The sequence below is a fragment of the Stegostoma tigrinum genome, chromosome 3 (assembly GCF_030684315.1).
Source record: "Stegostoma tigrinum isolate sSteTig4 chromosome 3, sSteTig4.hap1, whole genome shotgun sequence".
NCBI classification, from domain to species: domain Eukaryota; kingdom Metazoa; phylum Chordata; class Chondrichthyes; order Orectolobiformes; family Stegostomatidae; genus Stegostoma; species Stegostoma tigrinum.
This window is the reverse complement of record NC_081356.1, coordinates 48621979-48635358: the sequence shown is the minus strand read 5'-3', so window position 1 is coordinate 48635358 and position 13380 is coordinate 48621979. Positions and strand designations below refer to the sequence as shown.

Here is a 13380-nt window from a genome sequence, read left to right as displayed (position 1 = left end):
CTTACATATGCTGCTTTTAATTTTAGTTTCTTTGGATAAAAAGCCAAAAGACACATTATGCCGCCTTCATGGAAACTGAGAAATAATTGTTCACTGGAGTATAGTTTTTTTTTATTAGGATGTTAAGTTCATGCATTGCAAACAGAAATATAAAATAAATTTTAGCTGATGCACCAGCAGAAGTTGTATTTGGATTCTTTGCTATATTTGGAACTTACTAGATATATTAAGCATGAAGTACTTTTTCCATGTAATTGCTTCAAATAATTCTACCTGGGTAACTGAACTTGTATGATCAATTGACACCCCATTCTCAGTGGTTGAATGTATCCTATCCAGTCCCACCCATTTCTTTGGCTTCAATGAACACTATTAACAGCGGGGAAAGGAAACAAGATTGGAAGTTAAAGGAGTGGTCTTCACAGCTGGTGATGAGTCATGCCAGTTGACCACTGTTGTGACCTCAGAACCTCTGCTGCCTTAAGGAGTTTGTAATGTTTAGGAGAAAGGAGAAAATACAAAGTAATTCCTTTGTAAGTAACAGAAAATGAATCATTTCTTAAATTTGCCACTACTAATCCCAGAATTATTGATTAAAGAACTGCAAATGCTGTAAATCAGGGACAAAAATAGAAATTACTAGAAAAGCTCAGCAGGTCTGGCAGCATTTGTGCTGAGAAATCAGAGTTAATGTTTTGGATCGAGTGACCTAGTTGAGGAAGGGTCACTTGATCCAAAATGTTAACTCTGATTTCATTCCACAGATGCTGCCAGACCTGCTGAGCTTTTGTCCCAGAATTATTGATATTTGCTAATTGGTTTGTTCAGAGATGCTATTATACATTTCTGGAGCAGGTGGGATTCGAGCACTACCAATGAGCCCTACAAAGCCCTGCCTGTAATCACATCTATATACGAAGAAATGGCCTCACTTTTGACTTTCAATATTTTATTTACCATTCATTGATTTGATAAAAGACAGAATAAAAATTCCATCTATGAAAATGACCTTGAGCTTCCATAGATAGCAGGAACTGCAGATGCTGGAGAATCTTAGATAACAAGGTGTGGAGCTGGATAAACACAGCAGGCCAAGCAGCATCAGGGGAGCAGGAAGGCTGACGTTTCCGGCCTAGACCCTTCTTCAAAAATGGGGGAATGGAAGGGGGTTCTGAAATGAATAGGGAGAGAGGGGGAGGCGGATCGAAGCTGGATGGAGGAGAAGATAGGTGGAGAGAAGACAGGTCGGCGAAAGAGGTAGGGATAGAGCCAGTAAAGGTGAATGTAAGTGGGGAGTTAGTCGCTGACCCCGTCAGCCCCACCTCACCGCAGGAAGTGCTACCCCTGTTCCTACACCTCACCCCCATCCTAGGCCCCAAGAAGACTTTCTGCATCAAGCAGGCGTTCTCCTGCACATCGGCTAATGTGGTATACCTCATCCGCTGTTCCCGTTGTGGCCTCCTCTACATCGGGGAAACCAGGCGGAGGCTTGGGGACCACTTTGCAGAACACCTACGCGCAGTTCACACTAAACAACTGCACCTCCCAGTTGCGAACTATTTCAACACCCCCTCCAATTTCTCAGACGACATGTCCATCCTGGGCCTCTTGCAGTGCCACAACGATGCTACCCAAAGGTTGCAGGAACAGCAACGCATATTCCGCTTGGGAACCCTGCAGCCCAATGGTATCAATGTGGACTTCAGAAGCTTCAAAATCTCCCCTCCCCCTACTACATCCCAAATCCAGCCCAGCTCGTCCCTGCCTCCCTAACCTGTCCTTCCTCCCACCTATCTCCTTCTCCTACCCCAAGCCCCACCCCCATCTCCTATCTACTAGCCTCACCCTGCTCCCCTGACCTGTCCATCCTCCCTGGACTGATCTATCTCCTCCCTAACTCCCCACCTACACTCACCTCTACTGGCTCCATCCCCGCCCCTTTGACCTGTCTGTCTCCTCTTTACCCATCTTCTCCTCTATCATAAGCTTAAATACAACCTCTTCCTAGCTGCTTCTCATTCTGAAGAAAAATCACAGGACTCAAAACATTAACAGCTCTCCCTCCTCCGATGCTGCCAGATGATAAAACCATAAGACTTAGGAGCAGAAATTAGGCCATTCGGCCCATCAACTGTGCTGTGCCATTCAATCATGGCATATACGTTTCTCAGCCCCATTCTCCTGCTTTCTCCCTGTAACATAGAACGTGGAACATTACAGCACAGTACAGGCCCTTCGGCCCTCGATGTTGTGCAGACCTGTCATACCGATCTCAAGCCCATCTAACCTACACTATTCCATGTACGTCCATATGCTTATCCAATGACGACTTAAATGTACCTAAAGTTGGCGAATCTACTACCGTTGCAGGCAAAGCGTTCCATTCCTTTACTACTCTCTGAGTTAAGAAACTACCTCTGACATCTGTCCTATAGCTTTCACACCTCAATTTAAAGCTATGCCCCCTCGTGCTCACCATCACCATCCTAGGAAAAAGGCTCTCCCTATCCACCCTATCTTAACCCTCTGATTATTTTATATGTTTCAATTAAGTCACCTCTCAACCTTCTTCTCTCTAATGAAAGCAGCCTCAAGTCCCTCAGCCTTTCCTCGTAAGACCTTCCCCTCCATACCAGGCAACATCCGAGTAAACCTCCTCTGCACCCTTTCCAAAGCTTCCACATCCTTCTTATAATGCGGTGACCGGAACTGTGCACAATACTCCAAGTGCGGCCGCACCAGAGTTTTGTACAGCTTCACCATAACCTCTTGGTTCCGGAACCTGTATTAATAAAAGCTAAAACACTGTATGCCTTCTTAACAGCCCTGTCAACCTGGGTGGCAACTTTCAAGGATCTGTGTACATGGACACCGAGATCTCTCTGCTCATCTACACTACTAAGAATCTTACCATTAGCCCTGTACTTTGCCTTCCGGTTACTCCTACCAAAGCGCATCACCTCACACTTGTCTGCATTAAACTCCATTTGCCACCTCTCAGCCCAGCTCTGCAGCTTATCTATGTCTCTCTGCAACCTACAGCATCCTTCGCCACTATCCACAACTCCACCGACCTTAGTGCCGTCTGCAAATTTACTAATCCATCCTTCTACGCCCTCATCCAGGTCATTTGTAAAAATGACAAACAACAGTGGACTCAACACCGACCCTTGCGGTACACCACTAGTAACTGGTCTCCAGGATGGACATTTCCCATAAACTACCACCCTCTGTCTTCTTTCAGCAAGCAAATTTCCGATCCTTTGATCCCCTTGACAATTAAGAACCTATCTATCTCTACCTTAAATACATTCAATGAACTGGCTTCTATGGTCTTCTGGGGCAGTGAATTCCACAGATTCACCACTCTCTGGCTGAAGAAGTTTCTCTTTATTTCTGTCCTAAAGGGTCTTCCCTTTACTCTGAAGCAGTGTTCTCAGGTCCTTGTCTCTCCAGCTAATGGAAACATCTTCCCAACATCCACTCTGTCCAGGCCATTCAATATTCTGTAAGTTTCAATCAGAACTGCCAAGTTTCTCCACGCATTGTTGTTGTTGTTTGTTTCAAATCCCCAATTCTTTGTTTCATCATAAAAGTATTATACTTCTGAGTAACTCAAGCCACATTAGCAGGGAAAAAAATGAAAATGCTAGGGGTGCAAATGGACAAGAGAGTCCTGACTGAAGTACATATCTTAATTAATTCATGGTATAAGGGTGTCGCTGCCTGGCAAGCATTTATTGCCTGTCCCTAATTGCCATTGAGGAAGTGGTGGTAAGCTGTCTTCTTGAACTGTTGCAGTTGAAGTGCTGTAGATAGAGCCTTCCAGAGGAAATTCCAGTATTTTGACCCAGTGAAGGAACAGCATTATATTTCCATATCTGGATGGTGAATGACTTGGAGGAAAACTTGCAGTAGGTGCTCCCATGTATTTGCTGGCTTTGTGCTTGCAAATGGCAGTGCTTGTGAGATTGGAATGTGCTGTTGAAGGATCGTTGGTGAATTTCTGCAATGCATCTCAGAGGTAGCACACACTGCTGCTGAGTGTCAGTGGTGGAGGGAATGGATGCTTATGTGTGTGGTGTGAATCAAGCAGATTAGTTTTACCTAGACAGTGCTAAACTTTTTGAGTGTTGTTGGAGGTGCACCCTTCCAGACAAGTGGTGAATAATCCATCACACTCCTTCCTTGTGCCTTCTGAATGGAGGACAGGCTTTGGGGAGTCAGGGCGTGAGTTATTTTCTGCAGTATTTCTAGCATCTGACCCGCTGTTGAAAACACTATAATTACACAGTGAAATCCAAAAGAACTGCAGATGCTGTAAATCAAGAACAAAAACAAAGTTGCTGGAAAAGCTCAGCAGGTCTGGCAGCATCTGTGAAAGAAAAAACAGAGTTAATGTTTCGGGTTCAGTGATTCTTCCTCAGATCTGTTGTTGCTAATTATGCGGTGAGTCCAGTTGGGTTTTGTGGTCAATGCTATTCCCAGGATGTTGATAGCAGGGGATTCAGTGATAGTAACATCACTTCTCATCCCTGCCATAAGCCTATTGAATCAACTTGTTTGACAAAAGTTCTGCATTGGTAGATTGGTGAGCAAGGTTAGATCATATGGAATCCTGGGAGAGCTAGACATTTGAATACAGAATTGGCTTGATGGTAGAAGACAGATGATAGTGGTGGAGGGTTGCTATTCGGACTGCAGGTCTGCAACCTGCGGTGTGCCACAAGGATTGGTGCTGGGCCCATTGTGATTTATATAAATTATTTGGATGTGAATATAGGAGGCATGGTTAGTAAGTTTGCAGATGACATCAAAATTGGTGGTGTAATGGACAGTGAAGAAGGTTGTCACAAAGTACAATGGGACCTTGACTAGATGCGCCAATGGACTAAGGAGTGGCAAATGGACTTTAATTTAGATTGATGTGAGGTGTTGAATTTTGGTTGTGCAAATCAGGACAGCACTCTTACACTTAAAGGTAATGTCCTGGAGAGTGTTGCTGAACACAGACCTGAGGGTGCAGGCTCATTGATCCTTGAACGTGGATTTGCAGGTAGACAAGGTAGTGAAGAAGGCATTTGATATGCTTTCCTTTTTTGGTCAATGCATTGAGCATAGAAGTTGGGAAGTCGTGTTGCAGCTGCACACGACATTGGTTGGGCCACTTTTGGAATACTGCATTCAGTTTGGGTCTCCCTGCTACAGGAAAGATATCATTAAACTTGAAAGCTTTTGGAAAAGACTTACCAGGAGATTGCCAGCGTTGGTGGTTTTGAGCAATAGGGAGAGGCTGAATAGGCCAGGGCCTATTTTCCTGGCTGAAGGGGACTCTATAGGCGTTTGTAAAATCTTGAGGGACTTAGATAGGGTGAATAGCCAGGTTTGGGGATTCCAAAACTCGAGGGCATAGGTTAAAGGAGAGACGGGAAAATTTAAAAGAGACCTAAGAGGCAATGTTTTCACTCAGAGGGTAGTGCTTTTGTGGAATGAGCTGCCAGAGGAAGTGGTGGAGGCTGGTACAAATTCAACATGTAAAACGCATCTGGATGAGTATATGAGTAGGAGGGGTTTAGAGGGATATGGGCCAGATGCTAGCAAATGGGACTAGATCAGTTTCGGATGTCTGGCCAACATGGATGAGTTACACTGAAGGGTCTGTTTTTGTGGTGTATATCTCTGTGACTCTATGGGAAATTCATGACTTAAAGTCAATCTCAATGTTGCATTGTGATGCTTGTGGATTGAAAATGTTGTTCCAAATTTATTAACATTATTTTCAACTTGTTTCCTTGTTTTCAATTCATCTTATTCCTTTTCCTCATTAGCTTCCAAAATGATTAGCAAATTAGAGGTAGATCTTGCTGACATCAAATCTGATTTTATTTTTCTGTGCTGTTCATTTACGGGCATGTAATTTCTGTTGCTACGTATGAATGCGTAATTTTTCATTTGCATTTCTTTGCAAATGTTAGCTCACAGAGTACCCATGAATATATGAATACCTACAAGGTTATCTTCTGCAAGTTGGAAAAAAGCAAATGTGGCATTCTTCTGAAAGAAGCAAAGCTAGGCAAAGTCCATTTGGATGTGAACATGTTACAGGCTATCACCTTTGTTCCAAAATTAATAATTTCTTTGACATATAAGAGTATTGAGGTAAATAAATGGAGGGAAGACCATTCTTCTGTCATCTGTGCTTAAGTCTTTGTCAAGTCTTTCAAATATAGAGAATAGAAGGTATAGACAATAACATCCATTTAGCGGTACAGTTGTCACCTCCAACATTGATTCAGAGGTGTCGAGAGATTTGAACTTACTGTGTACTGATGGTTTATTTACTACAGATGATGCATTGAAAGTGTTGGGTATCCTAAAAGACGTTAAGGTGGACAAGTCCCCAGGTCCAGATGGGATCTATCTCAGGTTTATGAAGGAAGTGAGAGAGGAAATAGCCTGGGCCTTAACAGATATCTTTGCAGCATTCTTAGACACGGGTGAGGTCGCGGAGGACTGGAGACTTGCTAATGTTTGTCCCCTTGCTTAAGAAGGGTAGCAAGGATAATCCAGGTAGTTATCGACCGGTAAGCCTGACATCAGGGGTTGGGAAGCTACTGGAGAAGATACTGAGGGATAGGATCTGTTCCCATTTGGAAGAAAATGGGCTTATCAGTGATAGGCAGCATGGTTTTGTGCAGGGAAGTCACGTCTTACCAACTTAATAGAATTCTTTGAGGACGTGACAAAGTTGATTGATGAGGGAAAGGCTGAGGGGTATAGACAGGGTGGATAGCAAGAAGCTTTTTCCCCGAGTGGGGGACTCAATTACTAGGGGTCATGATTTCAAAGTGAGAGGAGGAAAGTTTAAGGGAGATATGCGTGGAAAGTTCTTTACACAGAGGATGATGGTTGCCTGGAACGCACTGCCAGCGGAGGTGGTAGACGCAGACACGTTAGTGTCTTTTAAGATATATTTGGACAGGTACATGGATGGGCAGGGAGCAAGTGGACACAGACCGTTAGAAAATAGATGACAGGTTAGACAGAGGATCTCGATCGGCGCAGGCTTGGAGGGCTGAAGGACGTGTTCCTGTGCTGTAATTTTCTTTGTTCTTTTCTTTGAAAGACATCCTATTGGCTTATTTCTCAGATTTTGATCATACTAAAGACATTGTTGCACACTGTGCCTGCTTGATATTATTTATTGGCTTTGAAGCAAAACACAGTTAAATTCTTCCTCCCTTGAATATAAATTCCACCAATGTCTTAAACGTGAATTTGAACTCTTGCCCCCAGAGCCTGCCTCTGTAAATTACTAACGTAATGATGTTACCATAACACCACAATTTTCCATCAGGTTTATTTCCATTCCGTATCCTTTCTTGTACCATAACCTTTGATACTGTTGCCAACCTAAAAGCTATTGCTTTCAATCTTATAATTTCAATTGAATATACAGTCTTTTGAAAGAGCAAGTTCTAGAATTCTTTCTGTTTGTGGTAAGAATAGAAAAGCAGAATTTGTTTTCATGTGAGAGTTTAATTGAGTGAAAAAAATTGCATAGCCGTGGACAAAGTACAACTACTTTAAGAGCCAGTACATTCAAGTGGGTCAAATGGCCTCTAGTACTGTAACAGTCTGATTCTGATTCCTGGTAAAAGAGTTTGCGGTACATGTCCCAGTTAAACCACTGCTCAGCACTTTCATATTTTTCTTCAAGTAATGAGATTATTTCAGACTTAATTGTTTACAATATGTTGCCTGATATCACATTCAAACATTAGGGAGGGATTATACATATCATTGATTGGAAATGAATCTTCCTCCTCTGGTATAAACATGTTATTTTCTTAAAAATGCCACTTTGGAGAAGTGGTCATTTCTGTTATCAGTCGGTAGGATTTACAAAAAACATCTGTTTGTTTTCAGAAAGACAACTCTGGGAAACATGTACTAAATGCAACAAGAGGAGACCAAAGCGGTCTCACCATTGCAGTAGGTGTGGGCATTGTGTTCGGAAAATGGATCACCACTGTCCCTGGTAAGCTTTTGTTAAACTTTCAAACCTGACATTGGAAAGAAATAACATTTACATATATACCAAAAATCAAACAAAACAACTTATGTGTGAGATTTGATAAGACCATAAGATGTAGGAGTGGAAGTAGCCCATTCAGCTCATCAATCTGCTCTACCATTGAATAAGATCATGGCTGATCTATGATCTGCAACTCCACTTTTCTTTCTTTTCCCCATAACCCTTAATTGCCTCACTGATTGAAAATCTGTGTTGAAACTATTTCATCACAGCCTCTACAGCCCTTTATGACAAGTATTCCATAGATTCACCCTCCTCAGAAGAAATTCCTCATCGACTCTGCCTTAAATGTGCAATCCCCTATTCTGAGATTATGTCCTCTGTTCTTACACTCTCTGACAAGGGGAAACAACCTTCCCACATCTGCTCTCTCAAGTCCCTGAAGTATCTTGTATGTTTTAATAAGATTGTGCCTCATTTTACTAAAGGTGTAGAGACCCAGCCTACTGAATGTTTTCTCATAAGACATTTCCTCCTGACTTGGTATCCGTCTGTAGTATCTCTGAAGTACCTCTAATGCCAGAATATCTTTGGTTAAATGAAGGGGCCTAAAAGTGTTCACCATATTTCAGCTGATAATGTGAACTGCAGATGCTGGAGAATCCAAGATAACAAAGTGTGGAGCTGGATGAACACAGCAGGCCAAGCAGCATCTCAGGAGCACAAAAGCTGACGTTTCGGGCCGAGACTCTTCTTCAGAAGGGTCCAGGCCCGAAATGTCAGCTTTCGTGCTCCTGAGATGCTGCTTGGCCTCCTGTGTTCATGCAGCTCCACACTTTGTTACCATATTTCAGCTGTGGTCTTTCTAATGCCTACTATATAGCTTTAGCAAAACCTCCCTACATTTGTACTCCATTTCCTTTGAAATAAAGGCCAGCATTCCACTTGCCTTCCCTTTTATCCACAGAACTGAGCTGCTATCATCCTGTGATTCAGGGGCAGGTACTTAAAAAGTCCCCTGTTCCACAGCTTTCTGCAGTTTTTCGCTATTTAATTTTCTGCTCATCTATTCTTCCTGCCAATGTGCTTAACTTCATATTTTCCTGCAATATATTCCATCTGCCAAGGTTTTTGCCTACGCCCTTAACCACTTGTAATATGGAGGAACTGTACATTTTGAAAATGGATCTCGTATGGGCACTGGGTACATTGGAGTAGTTTGTTAGCAGGCAAAAGGATCTCAGGCAAGTGGGAAGCCTTTAAAAGTGTGGTAATTAGAGTTCAAAATCATTATGTTCCTGTGAGCGTGAAGAGCAAGATTGGCAGGTGTAGGAAATCCTGGATGACAAGAGATATTGAGGCTTTAACCAGAAAAAAGGAGGAGGAATGGCTCAGGAGCAGGCAGCTTAGATCAAGGGAATCCAAGAAGGTATATAGGGGATACAGGAGTTTACTGAAGAAGGAAGTCAGGAGGGTGAAAAGGGGTTATAAGATAGCTTTGGCTGAGAAGATTAGGATGAATCTGAAGAGATTCTTTAAGTATGCAAAAGGAACTGAATGTAAGTTTGCTCGCGAAGCTGGGAAGTTCGTTTTCAGACGTTTTGTCACCATTCTAGGTAACATCATCAGTGAGCCTCTGGTGAAGCGCTGGTGTTATGTCCCGCTTTCTATTTATGTCAGCAACAAACCCAAACAAACAGACAAAACGTGCCCAGAAACCATAACCACTGTCCCCTACATCAAAGACATCTTGGAAATGACTGCCAGACTACTCAGACCTCTTGGCATCATGGTAGCCCACAAACTCACCAACACACTAAAACAGCAGCTAATGAAGTTAAAAGACCCTACACAGACAACAAGCAAAACGAACGTCATTTACAAAATACATTGCAAGAACTGTGACAAACACTACATTGGACAAACAGGCAGAAAGCTAGCCACCAGGATACATGAACATCAACTAGCCACAAAAAGACATGACCCACTATCACTAGTATCCTTACATACAGATGAGGAAGGACACCACTTTGATTAGGACAACACATCCACCCTAGGACAAGCCAAACAGAGACACGGACGAGAATTCTGAGAAGAATGGCATTCCAACCGGAACTCCATCAACAAACACATTGATTTGGAGCCCATCTACCACCCTCTGAGAAAAAGAACAGGAAATGACATCACCAACACAGGAAATGACATAAACACAGGGAATGGCATCACCAAACCAAGGAAACCTAAACACACAAATAGAAAGTGGGACATAACACCAGAGGCTCACTGATGATGTTATCTAGAATGGTGACGGATTGTCTGGGAACAAACTTTCCAGCCCAGTGAACCAGCTTACATCTGGAACAAAATAAAGACCCACTCTTTTGTGGACCGAGAAGAGGAGAGCGTGACTGTGTTGGAGGTGGAAGTAAGACATCGGGTTGGCTGTGCACCCTTGCAACCAGTGGATCTTAATGCTGGCTTCGGCTTAACGCTGGTTCAGGGGAGCAGCCAACCTGCAACGATGGCTGGGGCAAGTGCTCGTGCCCCAGGTCAGGGAGTCCGGAACACCATCCGCGTTTCCGTGAAGAAGGTGGATGAAGGTGTACCTGTGGACCGCACCTTCTTCATGAAGAGAGTCCTGTTGGACTGTTGTGGGTTGGCTGCTGTGGACATTTACTGCCTGCAGGATTTCCCTTGAGGAGGTTTGTACGATGTAACCTTCAGGAGCGCCAAGCTTTGCGAGTGCTTCCTGGAGGTTTTCAAGGAAAAAGGAGGTGAGGGACCCCTCTCTGTACTGACCGCCGTCCCGCTGAGGCGTATGGTGACTTTACACATGTACAACCCACATGTGCCAGCAGCTGATGTCCTGACCTTCCTTGGAAGGTACGTGCAGGTGGAAGGGATCCTAACCAACATAATGGACCCCTTTGGGATCTGGACAAGTAAGAGGCAGGTCAGGGTGACGCTGAGGACAGGCGCGGACGGGAACAACATACACCCACCGTCCAGCTTCGCGATCGGCGGGAACAAGGGCTACCTGACCTACGCAGGGCAACCCAAAGTCTGCCATGCCTGTGATAGGTCAGGTCACGGGGCGTCCGACTGCAAAGTCACCATCTGCAGGAAGGAGGGACACCTTACAAAGGATTGCCCAAAGGAAAAAAGCTGCAACCTTTGTGAGGAAGCAGGCCACATCTACAGGGCATGCCTATGGCAGGGGACCACCTTTGCCCAGGTCGCCGGCAGGGGCAATGCGGGGCAAGCCCCCCCCGGAGGAGAGGAAGGCACCAGGCCCCTGCAAGGACCCCCCTAGTGTGCAGGAGGGCCAGGTCGTGCAGGAGGGACCAGCCCCACAGGATGGACCTGAGGCCAGCAAAGCGCCCCTGCAGGCTCCGCTCCCTCCCCCCCGACAAACCGGAGTCGATGGAGGAGGCGACAGGTGACACAGGGAAGTCGGCGACAGTCCGGAAGGCGAGGAGGAAGGCGTGCCGGAGGGCCCCAACTCCGCAACCATCAGGCGGGAAGAGGCAGCTACAGGGGGCAATAAGAGCTCCTCTGACAAGGTGGATTCGGAGGAGGTCCGCCCAAAGCAGAGGCTGAAGACTTCCACTGAGAAGGACAGCAGCACCCAGCTTCCAGGGGACGGGAGGTGTCCTGAGGTTCCCTCCGACGCCCAGCCACATGCCGCTGGGGCCCTGGAGGGCCCCCTGGAACCTGCAGGCGGGAAGCAGGAAACAACGTGCCCCCAGCCTGCCCCAGAGCCTGACTCTCCTGCCTCCGTACCCCCGACGGGGGGATGTCACCCGGAAGGCAGCACGGACGGTTTCCTGAGCCTGGAGAGCGTCCAGCAGTTCGCCCGGGCAATGGGCATGAAGGGAACAGATGGAGGGGCTGGAGCTTGGACTTGGGGAGGGTACTGCGGTCACTGCCCACAATGGGGGTACGAGTTGTGAGCGTTAATGTGCGCAGCGTCAAGTCCACCACAAGATGTGTGCCCATGTTGACCTACCTGACCACTGTCAAGGCAGACCTCCTGTTTCTGTAGGAGTGCGGGATACCGCACCTCAGCAGGTACGGGAAATGGTCGGGCGCCTTGACCTGTGGGCCTTTGATCTGGTCGGGGGGGTAATGACTGTTGCTCCTTGGGCCTGGCTATTCTGCTGCGGGGGCACAACTTCACCATCTCTCAAGTTCAGGAGGTGGTGGTGGGGCACCTCCTAGTGGCTGATGTCACATTCGGAACGCGCCCCTGAGGCTGATCAATGTGTACGCCCCAGCAGTACGGAGTCAGCGGTTGGCCGTCCTGCAGCGGCTTCCACCCCTGCTGGCGACGTCCAGGCCGGTCATCCTAGGCGGAGACTTCAACTGCATCATTGATGCAGATGGAAGATCTGGCGTGGGGACAGTGGGTGGGGAGAGTCAACTGGGCGTCACGTCCAGATTCCTGATGGGCACGGTGAAGGATGCCGAGCTGCTCGACGTCTTCAGCACCCCTGCAGACGGAGCGCAGCGGAGATACACCTGGTCACGGCCAGACGGGTCGATCCGCTCACGGATAGACTTCCTGTTTGTGTCACGGGCATTCTCGGTCAGGTCCACCGGTGTCGAGCTGGTGTTCTTCTCTGACCACTGCCTCCTGCAGGACAACCAGCAGGCCGGCAAGGGTACGTGGAGACTCAACACGACTCTGTTGACCCCAGAGAACGTCAAGGAGCTTAAGAGGGAGTACGCCGGTTGGAGAACCGTGAAACCCCTCTTTGAGTCTCCAGGCGACTGGTGGGAGTTGGTGAAGGAGAACATGAAGAGGTTCTTTGTGCTCAAGGGTGTTCGGAAGGCGAGAGAGAGGCGGGGAAAGCTGTCGCGACTCCAGAAAAGGATGCAGAACCTGCTCCTTCTGCCGTCGATGGGGGTCGATGTCACGGAGGACCTCCGCGAGGTGAGGGGCGAGCAAGCCTCGCTCTTCGCTGCGGAGGCCTCCAGGATAATCTTCCGGTCCAGAATCCGCTCCGTGGAGCAGGACGAGACGTGCTCGCGTTTCTTCTTTCAGAAGGTGCACAAAGAGAGCTCTGTGCTTAGCCGGCTGAAGGAGGACGACGGCTCGGTGACGTCGTCTCGGCCCGACATTTTGAGGATCAGCAGATCCTTCTCTGCTGGATTGTACGACGCGAAGCCCACGGACAGCACGGCCTCCGAGTCGTTCCTGTCGTCTGTCACGGAGGTCTTGGACAACAGCACGTAGGAGTGGCTGGACCGGCCGATATCCCTGGACGAGCTGACCAGAGCCCTCAGGTCCTTGGAGAGGAATAGGACTCCCGGGAGCGACGGCTTACCAGCCAAGCTGT

General features: G+C 46.7%; 1 protein-coding gene across 8 annotated transcripts in view; it reads left to right on the top strand.

Moving 5' to 3' along the window:
- Positions 1-13380, top strand: part of zdhhc21 (zinc finger DHHC-type palmitoyltransferase 21) — a 252814-nt gene that overhangs the window by 82449 nt on the left and 156985 nt on the right. For all 8 annotated transcript variants that reach the window (XR_009445568.1, XM_048528123.2, XM_048528121.2 and 5 more), the window contains one exon: positions 7930-8041. Coding sequence is in view for 7 of the 8 variants with exons in the window: in XM_048528123.2 (XP_048384080.1) it covers positions 7930-8041 (112 nt within the window). In the remaining variant the exon portion in view is untranslated. The remainder of the gene's footprint in view (positions 1-7929; positions 8042-13380) is intronic.